The 22,717-nt window shown below is 44.7% G+C and overlaps 1 protein-coding gene across 2 annotated transcripts in view; it reads right to left on the bottom strand.

Moving 5' to 3' along the window:
• Positions 1 to 22,717, bottom strand: part of MEIOC (meiosis specific with coiled-coil domain) — a 201,684-nt gene that overhangs the window by 60,239 nt on the left and 118,728 nt on the right. For both annotated transcript variants that reach the window (XM_075350248.1, XM_075350249.1), the window contains one exon: positions 11,617 to 13,270. In XM_075350248.1, coding sequence (XP_075206363.1) covers positions 11,617 to 13,270 — 1,654 coding nt within the window. The remainder of the gene's footprint in view (positions 1 to 11,616; positions 13,271 to 22,717) is intronic.

Here is a 22,717-nt window from a genome sequence, read left to right as displayed (position 1 = left end):
GGACTACTCCTCCTATTAGACTCCTCTCCCCCCAGGACTACTCCTCTCCCCCCAGGATTACTCCTATTATCCTCCTCTCTCCCAGGACTACTTTTTCTATTATACTCCTCTCGCCCCAGGACTACTCCTCTTATTATCCTCCTCTCCCCCCAGGACTACTCCTCCTATTATACTCCTCTCCCCCCAGGACTACTCCTCCTATTAGACTCCTTTCACCCCAGGACTACTTCTCCTATTATACTCCTCTCCCCCCAGAACTACTCCTTCTATTAGACTCCTCTCTCCCCAGGACTACTCCTCCTATTAGACTCCTCTCTCCCCAGGACTACTCTTCCTATTATACTCCTCTCTCCCCAGGACTACTACTCCTATTATACTCCTCTCTCCCCAGGACTACTCCTCCTATTATACTCCTCTCCCCCCAGGACTACTCCTATTATACTCCTCTCTCCCCAGGACTACTACTCCTATTATACTCCTCTCTCCCCAGGACTACTCCTCCTATTATACTCCTCTCCCCCCAGGACTACTCCTATTATACTCCTCTCCCCGCAGGACTACTTCTCCTATTATACTCCTCTCCCCCCAGGACTACTCCTCCTATTAGACTCCTCTCTCCCCAGGACTACTCCTCCTATTATACTCCTCTCTCCCCAGGACTACTCCTCCTATTATCCTCCTCTCCCCCCAGGACTACTCCTCCTATTATACTCCTCTCCCCCCAGGACTACTCCTCCTATTAGACTCCTTTCACCCCAGGACTACTTCTCCTATTATACTCCTCTCCCCCCAGAACTACTCCTTCCATTATCCTCCTCTCTCCCAGGACTACTTTTTCTATTATACTCCTCTCGCCCCAGGACTACTCCTCTTATTATCCTCCTCTCCCCGCAGGACTACTTCTCCTATTATACTCCTCTCCCCCCAGGACTACTCCTCCTATTAGACTCCTCTCCCCGCAGGACTACTTCTCCTATTATACTCCTCTCCCCCCAGGACTACTCCTCCTATTAGACTCCTTTCACCCCAGGACTACTTCTCCTATTATACTCCTCTCCCCCCAGAACTACTCCTTCTATTAGACTCCTCTCTCCCCAGGACTACTCCTCCTATTAGACTCCTCTCCCCCCAGGACTACTCCTCCTACTATAGGAGGATAAGGCTGCACATCAAACTTAGATAATGGTATAATGCCTCAAGCATATGGAAAAATTTTGGAATATACAATGAAAAATGCTACTTGCTAATTTGAACATGTGAATAATGAAATGCATACCTGCCATGAATATTAGGAAAAAGGAGATATTTAGCAATCGCATTGATCAATGTAACTGAGCCCCAAGACCTCGTCAAGGTATATCTCTATATTGGGGTCCCTAGCTCTGTGACCCTAACTGTGTGTCATCTCATTGCAATTAAAAACTGCTGTGGGTGGAGAGGGGTAACCAAGGACTTTCTTATATAGGAGATGGAAAAAACATGGCCGAAAGGGGCGGAGTTGTGTTCACATTCAGAAAAAAAACTACATATAACTGAATAGGATAACTGAAGTGAGCACTAATATATATATATATATATATATGAGTGCAAGCCATTGTTAAGGCCCTGTCACACACACAGATAAATCTGCGGCAGATCTGTGATTGCAGTGAAATTGTGGACAATCAGTGCCAGGTTTGTGGCTGTGTACAAATGGAACAATATGTCCATGATTTCACTGCAACCACAGATCTGCCAAAGATTTATCTCTGTGTGTGACGGGGCCTTTACAGTTACATTGATCAATGCGATTGCTAAATATCTTCTTTTTCCTAATATTCATGGCAGGTCTGCAATTCATTATTCACATGTTCAAATTAGCAAGTAGCATTTTTCATTGTATATTCCAATATTTTTCCATATGCTTGAGGCATTATACCATTATCTAAGTTTGATGTGCAGCCTTATCCTCCTATAGTATGTAAGTTTTGGCTTGCACTCATATATATATATATATATATATATATATATATATTAGTGCTCACTTCAGTTATCCTATTCAGTTACTCCTCCTACTAGACTCCTCTCCCCCCAGGATTACTCCTCCTATTATCCTCCTCTCTCCCCAGGACTACTCCTTCTATTATACTCCTCTCCCCCCAGGACTACTCCTCCTATTAGACTCCTCTCCCCCCAGGACTACTCCTCCTACTAGACTCCTCTCCCCCCAGGACTACTCCTCCTATTATCCTCCTCTCCCCCCAGGACTACTCCTCCTACTAGACTCCTCTCCCCCCAGGATTACTCCTCCTATTATCCTCCTCTCTCCCCAGGACTACTCCTTCTATTATACTCCTCTCCCCCCAGGACTACTCCTTCTATTATACTCCTCTCCCCCCAGGACTACTCCTCCTATTATCCTCCTCTCCCCCCAGGACTACTCCTCCTATTATCCTCCTCTCCCCCCAGGACTACTCCTCCTATTATACTCCTCTCCCTCCAGCACTACTCCTCCTATTATCCTCCTCTCCCCCAGGACTACTCCTCCTATTATACTCCTCTCTCCCCAGGACTACTCCTCCTATTATACTCCTCTCCCCCCAGGACTACTCCTCCTATTATACTCCTCTCCACCCAGGACTACTCCTCCTATTATACTCCTCTCCCCCCCAGGAATACTCCTCCTATTAGACTCCTCTCCCACCAGGACTACTCCTCCTATTATACTCCTCTCCCCCCAGGACTACTCCTCCTATTATACTCCTCTCTCCCCAGGACTACTCCTCCTATTATACTCCTCTCCCCCCAGGAATACTCCTCCTATTAGACTCCTCTCCCACCAGGACTACTCCTCCTATTATACTCCTCTCCCCCCAGGACTACTCCTCCTATTATACTCCTCTCTCCCCAGGACTACTCCTCCTATTATACTCCTCTCCCCCCAGGAATACTCCTCCTATTAGACTCCTTTCCCCCAGGACTACTCCTCCAAAACACACACACACTGCACAAAACATACCTCCCGCAAAACACACACACACCCACACAAACCGCGCAACACATACAGCTCCACACACACAATGCTGCAGACACACAGCGTTCCACACGCAACACAACACACAAACAACAAAGCTCTCACACACCCCCACACCCAGACAACACCCAGAACATTTACAGCGCCCTACACAAACACTTGGCAACTACACACAACAAGATCTATATATATATATATATGTATATATATATATATATATATAGAACAAAAATCATACATTAACTACACAATAAATTCTAGAATACCTGATGCGTTAGAATCGGGCCACCTTCTAGTATATAATAAATTTGGTACAGTAGTGCAATGCAGAATGTGCTGAATATTTTTTCATAGGAATTTGGGAAAGATATGAAATGTCCTACAAATGGCTATTCTATTCCTGATCTAAGGCTACATTCACACACAGTGTTTTTGCTGCATTTTTTAAGGGTACGTTTTTCAGCTGCAAAAGCAGATCAGCTTTTTAAAAAACCGCATCACCTGAAAGGTTTTTGAGCTCATAGATAATGTTTTCAATAACAAAAGCAGATTAGAAAAACACCACAGAAACTGACATGCTCATTCTTTGTGAGGATCCGTTTTTCAGCCCAAAAACAGATCCTCACAAAACGATGTGTCTGAATGTCATATCTTGAAACCCATTGACTTTGTCGGGATGCCCAGAGTCACTGCAAAAAGCGGATCGGCAAAAACGCTGTGTGTGAATGTATGTAGCCTGACGATCTAGGCCAGTGATGGCGAACCTATGGCACGCGTGGCAAACAGGGCACGCAGAGCCCTTTGTGCTGGCACGCGCGCTGTCGCCACACTGAGACACTTTGTACTGTCGGTGTGATCGCGCCGACAGTACAAAGTGGTGTTTAGCAGAGGAGACATTTCTCCTCCCTCTCACTCCTCCTCTCCTGGGCTGCAGGCCTGTTGCCTAGGAGATGGAGGAGCGTCAGAAAGCAGCGCCGGCGTCTTGTGGCCGCGCGGGAACCTGTGCTGGAAGGTGAGGTTTTTTTTATTTTTAGGCTGAGTGCGGCCAAGGTGTAGGGGGACAGAGCCAGCACGGGGCAAACATGGAGCACGGGGGACAGAGCCAGCACGGGGCAAACATGGAGCACGGGGGACAAAGCCAGCACGGGGCAAACATGGAGCACGGGGGACAGAGCCAGCACGGGGCAAACATTGGAGCACGAGGGACAGAGGCAGCACGGGGCAAACATGGAGCACGGGGGACAGAGCCAGCACGGGGCAAACATTGGAGCACGGGGGACAGAGCCAGCACGGGGAAAACATGAAGCACGGGGACAGAGCCAGCACGGGGCAAACATGAAGCACGGGGACAGAGCCAGCACGGGGCAAACATTGGAGCACGGGGGACAGAGCCAGCACGGGGGCAAACAAGGAGAGCACAGGGGCAAACATGGAGAGCACGGGGGCAGCCATGGAGAGCACGGGGGCAGCCATGGAGAGCACGGGGGCAAACATGGAGAGCACGGGGCATACAGAGCACGGGGCATACAGAGCACGGGGGCAAACATAGAGAGCACGGGGCAAACAGAGTACAGGGGCAAACATGGAGAGCTCGGGGCAAACATGGAGAGCACGGGGCAAACAGAGCACGGGGGCAGCCATGGAGAGCACGGGGCATACAGAGCACGGGGGCAGCGATGGAGAGCACGGGGCATCAGAGCACGGGGCAGCCATGGAGAGCACGGGGCAAACAGAACACGGGGGCAGCCATGGAGAGCACAGGGCAAACATGGAGAGCACGGGGCAAACAGAACACGGGGGCAGCCATGGAGAGCACAGGGCAAACATGGAGAGCACGGGGCAAACAGAGCACGGGGGAAAACAAACAGAGCACAGGGGCAAACAAACAGAGCACAGGGGCAAACAAACAGAGCACAGGGGCAAACATGGAGAGCACAGGGCATACAGAGCACGGGGCAAACAGAGCACGGGCGCAAACATGGAGAGCACGGGGCAAAGAGAGCACGGGGGCAAACATGGAGAGCACGGGGCAAAGAGAGCACAGGGGCAGCCATGGAGAGCACAGGGCAAACAGAGCACGGGGGCAAACAGAGCACGGGGCAAACATGGCTGCAAGGATGGGGGAAACGTGCAAAGATGGGGAGAAACGTGCAAAGATGGGGAAACATGGCTGCAAGGGTGGGTGAAACACGCAAGGATGGGGGGACATGGCTGCAAGGATGGGGGAAAACATGGCTGCAAGGATGGGGGGAAACATGCCAGGATGGGGTACAGGAAGGGGTACATTTACCAGGATGGGGGATACATTTACCAGGATGGGGGGGAAACATGCCAGGATTGGGTACATGAACATGCCAGGATGAGGAAAAATGCCAGGATGGGGAACATTTAGCAGGAAGGGTGACATTTATCAGGATGGGGTACATTTACCAGGATGGGGTACATTTACCAGGAATGGGGAACATTTACCAGGAATGGGGGACATTTACCAGGATGGGGAATATGTCGGCATGGGGTACATTTACCAGGATGGGGACAAATATACCAGAATGTAGGAAATATATATCAGGATGGGGGGCATGTTTACCAAAAGTGGCCAGGAAGGGGGACATAACTACACAATGAAGGGGAGCAACTCGTACATCTTTATGGGATTTCAGGATGTTCAGACTTTGAGATGTAGATGTGGATTACAGGGTGATATCTGATTGTATTCCAGGCTAAAATCTCTGTCGAATATGCTGCAATTTTTTCCAGAAACATCAATCCAACTGCTGTGTCTGGAAAGGGCAGGGGCTCAGCTTCAATGTGTGGTAAGCATGCATGAGCGTGATGCCCCCTGCTGAAGAGAAGAGAAGAGAAGACTGCAAAGGTAAGGTTAAAATCAACTATTTACATAATAGGATTGGTTGGCACTTCAGAAAAAAAAATGGGTTTAGGGCTACAGTTTGGGCACTCGGCCTGTGAAAGGTTCGCCATGACTGATCTAGGCTATATCTTAACTGAGATAAGTCTGTGCTGCACTTGAGCACCAGTGAAGCTCCTCCTCTACAGGCAAGGGAAAAAAGTAAACACACTCAGAAAGAAGGAAGGCCTACACTTGATGAAAAATATTTAATGTATGACAAGTGACCCAGATGAAAACAAATGCTGTGATGCCAAAATCAGTGCATACTCAGGCAGTGATAAAAAATGCTCTTACAAGAGCATCCAATCTAAAAAGACATTTACAACTCCACCTAACTTCCACCCAGTTTTCAAAGCTGTGACTGAGAAGGAGAACAGAAGCACCAAGAAACCAGTGCCAAGCACTTCCTGCCAGGCAAAGGTGGAGGAAAGAGCATCTCAAACATCACTAACAAGATATTTTGTAAGTGACAAAGATACTGTAACAATGACAGCAGATATGTTTAAAAGACAGCTCATACAGATTGTTGTGAAGGACGGTGTACCAATTATCATTATTTGAACGACCAGCTTTTACAGTTCTTAATGGAGAAATGGCCTGCAAACTTGGTGTTTCTCTGGCAAGAGAAAGTATTAGAAAATTAGCGATTGAAGAAGCCCTTAAACAAAATGAAGATCTTAAGAAGACGCTTCATGTTTCTTAAAATGGATTCCTGCACACGTCACAGAGTGAACTATTTTGCCATCAATGTTCGATATGTTTGTGACAACAAAGAAATTGTTACCAAGTCACTGGCAGTAAAAGATACTAAAGCTCATCACACCAGTCAGTTTCTCCAGACCTTAGTGGAAAAAGTTCTGCAAGATTACGAACTCAAAAAAGAACAGGTTCTTGCTATTGTAAGGACAATGCTTCAAACATGATAAGTACAATTAAACTGATGAATGAAAGTAATGAACAACAGCTAGAAGAAAATTTAGGATTCAGTATGTTTGAGATGGAAGGCCACAGTGCTTTTCATGAGGAACAAACAGATATTACAACAGAAGAACAGCAAAATGATAGTTTAGAATTAGATAATGTTGTTGAAGCTGCTTTAAAACACTTTCATATTCATCACATGCGCTGTGTTGTGCACACGCTGCAGCTGGCAATAAGAGATAGTCTGCAAGAGGGACATGCTGGAAATCTGATTGGAAAAGTGAGGAAATTGGTTATCACTAGAAGTCCCAGACAGGGGTCATTTAACATTTCTACCTTTGGAACCCAGAGACGGGTCGAATGACCTGAAGGATTTTAGCTAACATCCTATAATCACTGTCTTTTGTTCTGTAATTAAGGCCATTACTGTCGCACCACAGGAGGTTGTTGTTTTCCATTGAGTTTAGCCATTTAGTTTCTAGTTCGTTCTATTCAGTTTGGACTAAGGGTCATTTGACCCTCTTTCGGGACATCAGGGGGAGCTCGAAAATTTTGGGACTTCTAGTGTTAATGCTGCCAGAACCCCTAAAATTGATTCCATCTTGAAGAGACATGCTGGGAAAGGGCCAATTGTCGATCAAGCCACTCAGTAGGGCAGCACTTATTTAATGATTGAGCGATTGCTTGAACTAAAACCGTTTCTTATAGATATGGCGAAGCCTCAGGTAACCCTAAATGAAGGTCAATGGACACAGGTGGCTGAATTGAAGGAATTGCTTAATCACCCATTTACCGTGACTACAAAAATTACAAGCTGAGGATTTCACTCCTGGCATTTTCATAAGGGAGTGGAAGAACTTGCTATTTTGCCTGTCTCAAAGAGGTTTAATCGCAGATGGCATTTCTTCTTCAATGAAACGGGGAGAGACACAGCTATTGGAAACAAAAAGTCTTCTGGCAGCTTTTTATGTGGACCCAAGTCATCGTATAAAGCTTGATGATCAACAGCTTACTAAAGGAAAAGAAGCTCTGACTGAGGTAGCAGTTAGGATGAGTGGCCTACAGGATTGCCAGACGCAACAGGACATGGGTCCTGATAATGCTACTGCTGCCGTGTCTTCATCCTCATCAGATGAGGAGTTTAACTTTGACAAGTATTTGGATGACATGGACCAGGCAAAGCGTTTCCGCAAGGAAAAAGACTTCACTCTGTGTCCTATAGCAGCAGATTATTATTATTATTTATTATTATAGCGCCATCAATTCAATGGCGCTTTACATGTGAAAGGGGTGTACATAATAGGGACAAGTACAATAATCAGATTGACCATATATCAGCAAAATTTTTCACTTGCTCTCAAAGAAATAGAAAAATTCAACCGTTCATCAAAACTGACTGTGCATGAGGCAATTACTTTATACCCGGAAATTGTTAGAGATGTTGCCCATGTGGTTACGGCTTTGCCTCAAACCCAAGTTAGTGTAGAGAGGTTGTTCTCTAGCCTTAAAATTATTAGGTCAGATTTGAGGTCATCTATGAAGGAGGATCTGATGGAAGCAATTCTATTTCTTACAACAAATTCATAGACTGCACAAATGTTATTTAGTATGTTTTTGTTGAAAACTGTTTTTTGCCACTTACATAGTGTATTACCTAGTGTTACATATATACAGTATATGTAATCTATATTACATAGTGTAGTACATATTTACACTTTATTACAGTTTTTTGTGTTCTAAAGTTGTATTCGAATAAATATATTTTATGTTCTATCTAAATATCTTGATAATTGTATCATAAAAATGATTAAATGTCTGATGTTCACATTGTACTACAATACATTTTTCACTTAAATATAATCAATATATGTGGGAGTTGGAGTCGTGGAGTTGGTGCAAGGGAAATTGAGGAGTTGGAGGTTTGGCTTACTGACTCCACAGCCCTGGTACGTATATATACGTCCTATATCTCCCTATCCTTGATGTGGCTCACATGGTGAGCCCATGTTTCCCTGCGCATGTCGGCTGATCTGATCGTCCGAGACATGCAGCTTACAGGCGCAGGTGGATGGGAAATACACCCATGTCTGTTAACCCCTTAGATCGCGCTGCCTAATTCTGACAGCGCGTTCTAATGTGCTTCGGCGGGAAACACGCTTTTCCCCACCGCCGTTAAAAGCCCTGAGAAGAGATAACAGGTTGCCAATGAGTTGTCATGGCAGCACGACGTCAGCTGATGACCCCTGCCGCTGTCATTACTCACTTCCTGTGATTCCGACAGAGCACTGGCACTCACAGGAGATCAGGATGTCTCCTGATCAGAGTTATGCTGAAGCAACACTCTGATCAGGAGGAGCAATCAGACAACACTCTGATAATGAGGAGCAATCAGGCAGTGCAGTCATAAAGTTCCCTAAAGGGACTAGTAAAATCAAGTAAAAAAAAAATAGGTCTTAAAAATATGAAAAAAATTACAAAAAACCCTAAAAGTTAAACTCACTCCCCTTTTTCCCCATTGAAAAGAATACAATAATAATAATAATAATTTAAAAAAAATACACATATTTGGTATCGCTGGGTCAGAATCACTGAGATTCGCTGAAGCATTCCAGAATTACAACCTCAAAGTTACACTGGTCAGAATTGCAAAAAATGGCCTGGTCATTAGGTACAAAACTGGCTTCGTCCTTAACCCCTTAACGACCGCGGGCAGTAATATTACGTCGTAGCGGTCATAATGTTACTGCCCGCGGTCTGCCGGCGGCAGCATGCCACGATCGGCACACATCTCAGCTGATTTTCACAGCTGAGATGTGTGCCTGCTAGGCACGAGCAGAATCGTTATCTACTCGTGCCGTTTAACCCCTTAAATGGCGCTGTCAATATGTGACAGCGCCATTATAATCGCGATTTCGGTAAACTTTTACTTATCGCCCGATACCGGAAGTCACGTGACGTGATCACGTGACTTCCGGTAGTTGTCATGGTAGCACAGGGTCATGTGATGACTCCTGTACCTGCCATGAATTACTTTGTTTCACTCGGCCCGGAGCCGAGTGAAGCAGAAAGTGAGAGTATCTGCTGTTTACAGCTCTGTAGCTGTGATCAGCAGATAGGGCAGAGCGATCGGATTGTTGATCGCTATAGCCCCCTAGGGGGACTAGTAAAATAAAAAAGTAAAAAAAAGTTTTAAAAAATTAAAAAAACAAAAAAACCTAAAAGTTCAAATCACCCCCCCCTTTCGTCCCATTGAAAATTAAAGGGTTAAAAACATAAAAAATATACACACATTTGGTATTGCCGCGTTTAAAAACGCCCGATCTATCAAAATATAAAATCAATTAATCTGATCAGTAAACGGCGTAGCGGCAAAAAAATTCCAAATGCTAAAATGCCACAACTTTTGCACAAAATGCAATAACAGGCGATCAAAACATAGCATCTGCGCAAAAATGGTACCGTTAAAAACGTCAGCTCAAGACGCAAAAAATAAGCTGTCACTGAGCCATAGAGCCCGAAAAATGAGAATGCTATGGGTCACAGAATATGGCGTAAAACGTGCGTCACTTTTTTTGGACAAACTTCTGATTATAGTAAACCTATACATGTTTGGTGTCTACGAACTCGCACCAACCTGAAGCATCACAACAACACATCAGTTTTACCATATAGTGAACACAGTGAATAAAATATCTTAAAAACAATAGTGCTATCGCACTTTTTTTTGCAATTTTCCTGCATTTGGAATTTCTTTGCCGTTTTCCAGTACACTATATTGTAAAACTTATGGTTTCATTTACAAGTAAAGAATGGCGAAAAAAAGCGAAAACTCGGCAAGTCGTGAAGCGGGTAAAGGAAAACTGTCACATACAATATGCGTTCTGACCTATCAGCAGACGCATGTTTGCGCTAATTACACCTCCCTACCCATCCCTGTGTTGTAAAATTGTGTTATATAAAAGTAATAAAAAACGTTTTATTACTTACATATTCCCTATGTAAATAGCAGAGCTCGTCGCCCCATGGGCGTCACATCGCCCTGTGGACGTTTGCATACTTTCCATGGTATCACGCCCCTGTAGGCGTGATACCATGGATTCACATGAGCGACGTCCCCCGTTGCTCCTTCAGAATCCCGTGCGTGCGCACTTACTATTTCCGCAGTCTGAAGTCGTCGAGTGAACACCCGGAAAAGGTTGCGGGAATGGTAAGTGCAAACATGCGCGGGATTCTGAAGGAGCAGATGGGGGACATCGCTCATGTGAATCCATGGTATAACACCCAAAGGGGCGTGATACCATGGAAAGTATTCAAACGCCCACAGTGCGATGCGATGCCCATGGGGCGACGAGCTCTGCTATTTGCATAGGAAATATGTAAGTAATAAAAATTTTTTTATTATTTTCATATTACACAATTTTACAACACAGGGATGGTTAGGGAGGTGTAATTAGGGCACACATGCGTCTGTTGATAGGTCAGAACGCATATTGTATGTGACAGGTTCCCTTTAATTGGTTAAAGACGACCTTTCAGCAATTTTTGCATGTTAAACAGGCCACATCACAGACGCCTCTTCATAAATCAGGAGTAACTTACTCTAGCATGGCCACTCATTGAGAATGGGGTGAACAGCGCCATGGGGTGAATATACTCTGACTGAAATACTAAAAATAGAAACAGGACTGCCTTTCTATATCAATCAAAACTCAGAACAAAAGTATTTAGTTGCAAGGAAACATCAAAACAGGCAAAAAGCTCTCTTTGTCCATACCTTTTTCCTTTCCTTTTCTAGAGCTCGGCAGTGGTTGAAACAGTCATCCAGACGAAGGTGGAGCTCATTTGCAGGAATACTTCTAGGCTTCACTGACCTCTGAGCGCTTAACATAGCTGCCAAGCCTTGGAAGGAAGCATCACCATGTAAGAGGTCATTGATCTGTGACCATGCTTGGCTCTGGTTTTCATAAGAGTATGGATCATGGCTGTTTATCATTGGGTGGACACTGTGATCCAAATTATTAGAAAATGGTGATTTGTAGTTACTGGGAGAGATTAAGTTTCTACCCAAAGCACCCATCATCAATCCATTGGATAAATACATACTCTGTGGGTGGGTTAGTTTGCTGCTATTTAGTCGCTTATTATCAACACTTACATTTCCCAGATTATTGTAATCAACAACGCTGTTTAATAACTCTTTGTGGTTTTGGACCATGCTGTCAGGATTATCCTGCATGCTAAATGACATGTTCTGCTTCTTTTCAGGAATGGTCTTCTTGACATTTCGGTCTAAGGAGCTGTATAAGCTCGATACATTCTCATAGACGCCATTTAATGGCTTCAGTCTTTTTTCAGCCACAGACTCAAACTTGTGGTCCTCTGTGGCTTTGTGAAAACCTTCCAGTGTCTTGTCAGCACTATTGTAACTATAGTCTAAGGATGAATAGGTGGGATTTTCGCAGTGAAATTTTTGGGCAGTGCTTCCAGGAATGAGAGGAGAACGTAAATTCAGATAATTAGAGACATTTGCTGGATTTTTTTGAGAGGATGATAACATAATGTCCGACTTCACCTGATTGTTATACACATTTTGATGGTTTCTTTCCATCTGGCCATTTGCCCATGATAACTTGTCTGAAATATTGGTGGAAATAGAGGATAAAAAGCTGGACGGCTTTGTCAAGTCTGAATTTTGCCCTTCTTGTCTGGATGGGAGTCTTTGAAAATGATCAGTAATAGCCATATTATTACCAAATAGTGTTTTCAATCCAAATTCTGGCTTGTGATCATATTGAGAAACATACGTAGAGTCTTTCATTAAAAATCTATCGGATGCTAGGCGTGTTGTCTTTGGGATGGTAACGGTTGGGTCCTGAATATAATCATCAAATGTTTGGTAATTCTGTTTTGCTTGGAAATAATTACTGTATGTATTTCCATCTAAGATAGGTGACTCAGCCGATAAATTAAAGGAACTTTTGGAATCCTGAAAGCCGGTCACACTGCGTTTATTGTGCATGGTTTTACCATGTGCACTCATGTCATATCTACTATCATCAAAATTACTCTTGTGTAATGTTGACACAAATGCATCTCTCTTCTGAAAAGTGTCTTTGGGTGTTTCAGATAAGAGAAAGTTATTGAGTTGAGAGTATCCATGTGGATTTATTTTTGAATTCATATTATAACTGCGTGGAGTATCAGTCTGACATTGATATAGCAAATGTTCATCTTGTTCCAAATCATCACTCTCATATACATCCTCCATATACGGAGCTTCAGTACTGAGGACAGGCTCTGAACCATACAAATTCTGGTGAAGGCTGATCAGATCTTCAGATTGCTTAAAGTCAGGGAACAGGTCATAGTCCTCCGACAGCCTATTTAGATGACACGGCCATGTGGATTTCAAAGTGGAGGCGCCAAACCTAATAAAAGCAACAAAACAAATTAAATTGATTTACATTATTCTTTTTTACTTACACAATAAAACTATAATTTCTAGGATCTCAAAACCCACACAGGCATTGTACAGTAACTGGAGAACCTGTTGACAGCAAAGACATTGCCAGCGACTCCCCATTAATATTACTCACCTGTCAGTGATTTTAAAGTTATGACAGATCAGTGTCTATAAGGCCCCTTTCAGACGTCCATGTTTCAGGTACGTGTGACATCCGTTATAACAAGGATGTCTCAGTATCCATTTTTTTCTCTGGAGTTACTCACACGGCCGTGTTTTCACATGGACCGTGTGACCCCCTCATAGCCCCGCACACACACGGAGACATGTCCGTTTTTCTCCGGCAGCACGGGTGTCACACGGATCGTACACTGATGTGATCTGTGAGACATCAGTGTGACACGTATTGGAAAAAACATGTGTCTTCGAAATAAAAAGATTTTCTGTATTTATCTGTATCCAGCTCTGTTTTCTTCGGCGCTGCTGCCTCCCGCTTCTGACCCCCGTTCATTATATTCATTGATTATTCACTGCACTGAGGAGATGGAAGCCAGAGCATTGCCGGGACAGCACCGCCGAGGACAGCATCGCCAGGGAAAGGTGAGTATTGAGCAAGCAATGTGTGTGCAGAGACGTCCAGGAGGTCATTGGAGTTCCCAATAAACTCTGATGAACCCCGTGGTGACACCCGCTGTAGCAGGGGTGTTATCAGAATGTCATCAGTTCATTGGGAACTCCAATGACCTCCTGGATGTCACTGCACACACTGCTTGCTGGATACTTATCTGTCACCACTGTCCCCGCGATGCTGTCACCGCAATGCTCTGGCTTCCAGGTCCTCAGTGTAGTGAATAAAATGATGGGTTCATCAGAGTTCATTGGGAACTCCAATGACCTCCTGGATGTCACTGCACACACTGCTTGCTCAATAGTCACCTGTCCCTGGCGATGCTGTCCCCAGTGATGCTCCGGCTTCCAGCGCCTCAGTGCAGTCAATAATTAATGAATATAATGAGTGGTGTCAGAAGCAGGAGACAGCAGAGCCGAAGAAAACAGCGCTGGATACAGGTAAATATAGAAAATCTTTTTATTTCAAAGAGTTTTCTCCAGTACGTATCACACTGATGTCACACATATGCAAACACAGATGTCACACGTGTGACCCATGCATGACACACGTATGACCATACCGATGCGTGTGGCTTGTACCTGATTAAATACGGACATCTGAAAGGGTCTAAGCTAAACGTTTATTTAAAGGGAATCAGTCAGCAGAGTTTTGCTACCTCATCTGAGAGCAGCATTACTGGCTGCAGCCGTTCTGACACAATCAAACATTTTAGTTTTAGCATGTAGCAGACCTTAAACAGCTGCCTCTGCCCATCCCAGGCTTCCAGTGTACACTTCTATAGCAAGAAGCTGCAAATCACAGAGAGTGGAGTCGGACTTGAGCTCATGCGCCTCAGTCCACTAATGATAAAGCTACTGAAGCTTAAACTAACATTGCAGGTAAACAAAAACACACTTTGTAATAAGAGATGCCTGGCTGTAATCTATATCTTAACCCATACAGCATGCTGTCTTCAGATTGCATAGCAAAAATCTGCTGGCAGATTCCCTTTAAAAGCTTAATACTTTACGTTTACATCTATATACCAGCATATTCGCTGTAAAACAGTCCATAATTACAGAGAGTAAGGTAGATTGCGTAAAGGGAATCTGTCAGGTCCCCTATATGCCCTCCAATCTAGTAGCATTGTAACCTGTATGCCCAAATTCCCACCCTAACCAGCCCTGTATAATGCTATTCACTAATGTGAATATTAAAGAAAAAAAAAATACATATCTAAATGACTTTCCTATGCTAATTAGGCCTGTGACTAGATGAAAGGCGAAAAATTCATTATTGAGTACAGTTTGTAACTGGGTCACTTGTGGGGTTTTTTTGATGCTTTTTTGGGACCTCAGGGGGCTCTTCAAATATGACATGGCATCTGCAATCTATTCCAGTCAAATTGGTGCTCCAAAATTGAAATAGTGCTCCTTCCGAGACCAAAAAATAGTTTTCTACCACATATGGGGTATTAGTGTAATCAGGGGAAATTGCACAAGAAATTGTGTGGTGCATTTTTCCTGCTACCCTTGTGAAAATTTGGGCTTAAAGCAACATTTTTGTGGCAATATGTATTTCTTTCATTTTCACGGCTCAATGTCATAATATTCTGTGAAGCACCTGGGGGTTCAAAGTGCTTATAACATATCTTGATAAATTCTTTAAGGGGTCTAGTTTCCAACATGGGGTGTCATGGGGGGTTTCCACTGTTTAGGCACATCAGGACCTCTACAAATGTGACATGGTGTCACTATTTCAGCCATTTTTGCGTTCAAAAAGTCAAATGGCGCTGCTTCCCTTCTCAGCCTTTCTACCACATATGGGGGATCGGCGTACGCAGGAGAAATTAAACAGCAAATTGCAGAGTGTTTTTTCTCCTGTCACCCTTGTGACAATGAAAGGTTTGAGCAACGTTTCTGTGGTAAAAAGTAAAATAAAGGCATCTGAAGGATTAATAAACTTCTTGAAGGTGGTTTTGAGCAGATTGGTGGGTGGGATTTTTAGAATGGTGTAAGGCCTTGTGCGTACTAGGCGTTTTTGCCGCGTTTTTAGCGGCGTTTTTTACCGCGTTTTTGTGCTGAAAACGCAGTGACATTGCTTCCCCAGCAATGTCTATGGGTTTTCATAAGTGCTGTCCGCACACAGCGTTTTTTTGTAGCTGCGTTTTTGTGGTGACCACAAAAATGCAGCATGTCAATTATTTCTGCGTTTTTCACTGCGTTTTTCACCCATTGAGTTCAATGAGATGTTCAACAACGCAATGAAAAACGCATATAGCCGCGTTTCTATGACTAAAAACGCAGCTATAAACGCAATGGGTGGGCAGTAAAGTGACGTGTACAGGAAGAGGATTCCTTCTGTTGGTAAACACAGAAGCATGAATCCTCCCGGTTCCGTCACCGCTGCGTCCACCTCCCGTCCTGTGCATGTCAGCTCCGTGCGGCGCCATGTCTGGGCAGGAGGTGGAGGCAGCGGCGAAAACAAAAGTGAACAGTAGAAAAAAAAAATGTCATATATACTCACCTGTCTGCAGGGTCCCGGTGCCATGCCCGCTCCCAGCCCCTGTCTCGGTACCGCCGCTCTGGCTGTGTGCAGTCTCCCCGGGGCAGGACCTTGCTTGCAGGACCTGGCGGTGGATCACCTGATGCAGTCACCTGACGCATCAGCTGATCGTAGTCTCGCCGGCTTTTTCGCGCCCGGCTGGCTATCAGCTGATCCTGCCGTCAGGGGACTTCATCAGCTGATTACCGGCAGCTCCTGCAGCGATCGGACAGGATCAGACTCCTGTCCAATCGATCGCTGCAGGAGCTGCCGGTAATCAGCACAGCACATAAGTGAGTATTATTTTTTTTTTTCTACTGATGCATCAGCTGATTGTATAATCGGCTTTTATACAATCAGCTGATGTGTGATGTGATTCACGTAGTTTAACCTGACACATCATCTGATCGCTTTGCCTTCCAGCAAACCGATCAGATGATATTGGATCCGGATTGGACGGCGCGGGACCCTGACCCAGGATTACTGCGGAGGGGGGGTTCTTTATTTCAATAAAGATGGAGTCACTAATTGTGTTGTGTTTTATTTCTAATAAAAATATTTTTCTGTGTGTTGTGTTTTTTTTTTTTATCATTACTAGAAATTCATGGTGGCCATGTCTAAAATTGGCGTGACACCATGAATTTCGGGCTTAGGGCTAGCTGATAATATACAGCTAGCCCTAACTCCATTATTACCCAGCTAGCCACCCGGCATCAGGGCAACTGGAAGAGTTGGATACAGCGCCAGAAGATGGCGCTTCTATGAAAGCGCCATTTTCTGGGGTGGCTGCGGACTGCAATTCGCAGTGGGGGTGCCCAGAAAGCTTGGGCACCCTGCACTGTGGATTCCAATCCCCAACTGCCTAGTTGTACCCGGCTGGACTCAAAAATTAGGCGAAGCTCACGTCATTTTTTTTTTTTAATTATTTCATGAAATTCATGAAATAATTAAAAAAAAAGGGCTTCTCTATATTTTTGGTTCCCAGCCGGGTACAAATAGGCAGCTGGGGGTTGGGGGCAGCCCGTACCTGCCTGCTGTACCCGGCTAGCATACAAAAATATGGCGAAGCCCATGTCATTTTTTTTTTCTTTTTGGGCAAAAAACTGCATACAGTCCTGGATGGAGGATGCTGAGCCTTGTAGTTCTGCAGCTGCTGTATGCTCTCCTGCATACACTAGTGAATGGAGGATGCTGAGCCTTGTAGTTCTGCAGCTGCTGTCTGCTCTCCTGCATACAGTAGTTCTGCAGCTGTCTGCTCTCCTGCATACAATGAACATTTTGAAGAAGGAAATGACATCAGACCTTTTTTTTTTTTTTCTTCATCAACAATCTTTAATGGCATTGTGCACTGATTAAAAACGCAGTGAGCAAAAACGCAGCAAAAAACGCACCAAATCGAGGCAAAAACGCATGCGTTTTTTAGCCGCGGGTGCGTTTTTTGAGACAAAAACGCACATAAAAACGCAGCGTGAAAAAAACGCCTAGTGCGCACATACCCTAAGTTTTGAGTATTTTCAGTCATATAGGCATCTCAAAGTCACTTCAAATGTGATGTGATCACATCCAAAAATGTTTTTTCTAAATTTAGTTGTGAAAAATTAGAAATTGTATATAATCTTTTAACCCTTCTAACTTCCTAACTAAAAAAAAGATGTTTAAAAAATTGTGCTGATGTAAAGTAGACATGTGGTAAATGTTACTTATTATTTTGTGAGACATAACTATGGTTTACAGGCATAAAATTTAAACTATTGCGCCATTTTTTCCCCAAAAATTCCGATATTTTCTCTCTTTATTTGTAAAAAATGTCTAAGTTTAGCAGTATCATGAAGTGTAAAAAAAAAATCTCAGAATCACTGGGATCTGATGAGCGTTCCTTAGTTATTAACTCAAAGTGAAACTGGTCAGAATTGGAAAAAATAGTTTGGTAAGGAAGGTGAAAACAGGAAGGGAGGTGAAGGGGTTAATAAATCTGCCGGTTTGGGCAAAGATATCTCGAGCATGTGTGAATGTTTCCGTATGCCAAAAAGTATGAATCCCCACACTACCGTAAACTATACAAACAGGTGCCAACGAGTTCCGTGACGATATAAAAGCACCAGGTCACAGGCCATAAAACATTTACAAATTTACATTTTTAATAATTTAAAGTAGAGAGAATATAATACACAACTCAGCTGTGACTCAACCTGCAGGGTTATAATTAATGACATGAATGCTATAGGAACTAAGGTGTGTAGATCCATTGCTAGGCACACCTATGACAGCATTTTAGCAGAAGAAAGTTTTTGATTATGTTAGACAGGGAACACAACATTTGTATTTCTCTACAGTTCCATTAGGGGTCATAAGCGGCCCGCTGCTATTGTCTACGGGATCATACTTGTTAGGTCAGACACACGTGTTTGAACTGATCTATCCTGTTACCCCTCCTGATGAAGGAAAACATTGCAACCTAACTTCACTGCTCTGTTCCCCACCTCCAGAATAACAGAAAAGCCCAACAGCACAGATGGTTACATTCCTCTCCCTCTCTCCAAGAGTATAAATGCAAAATGGATGACCCTGTTGGATAGGGTGGAGCTATCTGCACCGAATGCTAGTAAAGTACCATGTTTCCCCCCAAAAAAGTAAAGGGTCTTATGTTATTTTTTTGCTCCGAAAAATGTGCTAGGGATAACTTTCTGGGTAGGTCTTATTTTTGGGGAAACATGGCCATTCCTTATATACTGCTAATTTTATCCGAAAAGAAGGTAACATTCCCCAGGAGATTCGCACTTTCCAGACTCCGAACAAGTCGAGTTGGCAAGTAAATGGACTTCTCTCACATACAGGTCAGGTTCGCTGTCAGGTTCCTCTGCATACCACAGCAGTTGCTCTCCCTGCTGGCCAGAAGTCGTATCACTGGCGGAGGTTAAGGCTATGTGCGCATGTTGCATCTCAGTGGTTACCACAAAGAAGCACAATTTCGCCCCCAAAAAACGCACCCACTGCAAAAATCCGACATCTGAAGCTCACAGCGAGCACCATAGAACATGACTGCCCGCTGTGAGCTCCAGGCAGCAACTGAAGTGAGCCCCGCGCAATCAGCAGTGACGTCACTGATTTCCGGTCACAGGTGGAAGACTCCAGCTGTGGTTAACCTGAGTGATGTCACCGCTGATCTCATGGCTCACTTCAGTCGCTGCATTGAGCTTATAGTGGGCAGTCATGTTCTACGGCGCTCACTGTAAGCTTTAGATGTAGCAGTGGTGGATGCGTTGTGGGAGCTCGTGTGGATTACGTTGGACCTGCAGGGGTGTTTTTGGGGTTAATAAATTGTGAAAGTGGGTGGTTTTTTTGTCTTTTATTTCAAATAAAGGATTTATTCGGTGTTTGTGTTTATTTACTTTCACTTACAGATTAGTGATGGGGGTGTCTCATAGATGCCTACCATCACCAATATAGGACTTTGTGGCTTCTGTGGGCTGCCAATAACTCCCTCATTTCCCTGATTACCCCCGCACAAGGGTAAAGTGTTGAGACTCTTGCATCTAATGGAGTAACAATTCCGGGTGGCTGCTGGCTGATATTGTTAGGCTGTGGGGCGCCCAATAACTATGGGTATCCCCAGCCTGAGAATACCAGCCCCCAGCTGTGGGACTTTATCTGTCCTGGTACCATAAAATGGAGGGATCCTACGCCAATTTTCTTTTAATTTATTTATTTTACTGTATGACATAGACCCGGCCACCGTCGTTTGTGATTGGAAGCTTCAGACACGCTGTTACTCAGGGTGGGGGCTCGTCTGACTGCAACCAATCACAGACGCCAGTGGGTGGGGGAAGCAGTGAATATGCATAAGCATAATGAGCAGCCCAGGAAGAAGAATGAGAGGCCATGAGAGCAGTTTGACCGCCGCATCGGTGAATCGGTAAGTATGAAGCGCTTGGTCCTACCCCTTTGCACCATATTCTGGTCCCATGGACTGTATATGGGGACCGGCATCTGATCAGATACCAGGGATCAATCCCCAGCCGACCACGAGTCAGCAGGGGATTATTCTGCCAGTCCTCAGAAATGCAGGGACAAAATGCATAAAGAATTGACATGCTGCATCTTTGTGGTCACCACAAAGATGCAGCTAAAAAATAAACTGCAACGTACGCACAGCAAAAATGAAATCTCATAGACTTTGCTGGGGAAGGAAATGCATGCAGTTTTGGGAACAAAACTGCATTCGAAAAGCGCGGGAAAAAACGTAGCGTGCGCACAAGGCCTTAACTGAGAGCTGAGTGATACTGTCACCGGATGCGTGAGTGTGAAAGTGGAGGGGTTCTGGGACCTAATATGTGTGTGTGTGTGTGTGTGTAAGCGAAATGGTGAGGTACCTGACAGTGATGCAGATCTCTATTATGGGAGAGCCCATCCGCCATTGTCACTCGCTGGCTGTTGTTGTTTCGAGTGTAATTTTTTTTTTTTTTTTTTTTGAGGGGGGGAAGGAGTCTGCTTTTTTGGGGGGCTGCCTTCTCTCTTTTAGGGATACCTACGTTTTTTTTTGTTTTTTTAATGAAGTGTCCTGCTGTATTCTTTAACATTTGTAGATCCTTGGACACTGTCTTGTTGAACCACAACTAGGGATTATTTTTGAGGTCGTGCTTATAATTTAAGCATACTCCGAAGAAGGTAGAAATTTCCTGCTGAGGCTTATTTTCAGGGTGAGTCTTAATTTCGGGCTATCCCTCCCTGCAGGCTCTTAACTCACTATTACTGTTTTTTTCTGACTTGCTCCCAGTAAATTGCAAATTCACACCATGGATAGCAGGATCTCCGTTACACAATTTGTAGTGATGCAGTCATGTCAGTGAACCAATTCCAAGAAGTCTCCATCACTCAGCCCCACTAAGTCCCAAACCAGAGTATGGGCATTGTCTGACACTAGCAGTATCAGAAAGTGCACCTATATGAGAGGTAGCAATAAAATTGTTTGTGTCAAAGAGGCAAAAAAAAAAATTATATACTGTATTTTTTGGACTATAAGACGCATTTTTTCCCCCCAAATGTTGGGGGAAAGTGGGTGGTGCGTCTTACAATCTGAATGTAGGGGCATGGCTGCGGGGAATGAGGGTGCTTCGGTAGAGCGGGTCATCGGGGGCATGAGTAGGCTGTAGCAGCGCCTATCGTGACCACGTGGGCCCACTCAGTTCATATGCATGCATCCTCCCGCCCATCATCTCACAGCGCTGAAGCCGGCGCTGACAGGTGGGCGGGGGAGCCGGCCCGCGTGATCACCCCTGGCAACTACAGCCTGGAGTGATCATGTGTGGCTATATTCACTGTCCAGCGCATCATCATCAGCGCGGAGGCAGTGAATAAGTACGGTATACTGACCGGTCACCGTTCCCTGCAGCATCGCGATGTCCTCCTGTCTGCCGGCCCGCTGATGTCTGTGGAGAGCGATGCGCACAGCAATGACGTCATCCCTGTGCACACCGCTCTCCACACACATCAGCGGGCCAGCAGACAGGAGGTCATCGCGATGCTGCAGGGAACGGTGACCGGCTCCACGCAGGTCAGTGGCGCTGCTGCTGGCACAGAGGGGAAGACAAGCGATGCTGTTGGAGTGAGGAAAGGTGAGTATAAACGTTTATTTTTTTGTCTGCCACAGGATGCAGGCCATATACCAGGATGGGGGTATATAGCAGGATGGGAGTATATAGCAGGATGGGGGTATTTATCAGGTTAGGGGTATTTAGCAGGATGGGGGTATATAGCAGGATGAGGATATTTATCAGGATGGGGTATATAGCAGGATGGGGGTATTTAGCATAGCAGGATGGGGTATATAGCAGGATGGGGGTATATAGCAGGATGGGGGTATAAAGCAGGATGGGGGTATAAAGCAGGATGGGGGTATATAGCAGGATGGGGGTATATAGCAGGATGGGGGTATATAGCAGGATGGGGGTATATATCAGGATGGGGGTATATATCAGGATGAGGGTATATATCAGGATGAGGGTATATATCAGGATGAGGGTATATAGCAGGATGGGGGTATTATCAGGATGGGGGTATATAGCAGTATGGGCGTATGTATCAGGATGGGGGCTATACCAGGAAGAGGGACATATATACAAGTATGGGGATCATATACAAGGCAGGAGGATCATTACCAGGATGGGGTACCTTAGTAGAGAATTTGGAGACATTACCCCCATAACAGTGTCAGCAGCAGATCCTCGCCCCATAACAGTGTGTCATGACCACATTTTTTGC

Source organism: Anomaloglossus baeobatrachus, chromosome 5 (assembly GCF_048569485.1).
Source record: "Anomaloglossus baeobatrachus isolate aAnoBae1 chromosome 5, aAnoBae1.hap1, whole genome shotgun sequence".
NCBI classification, from domain to species: Eukaryota; Metazoa; Chordata; class Amphibia; order Anura; family Aromobatidae; genus Anomaloglossus; species Anomaloglossus baeobatrachus.
This window is presented reverse-complemented; position numbering and strand designations above follow the sequence as displayed.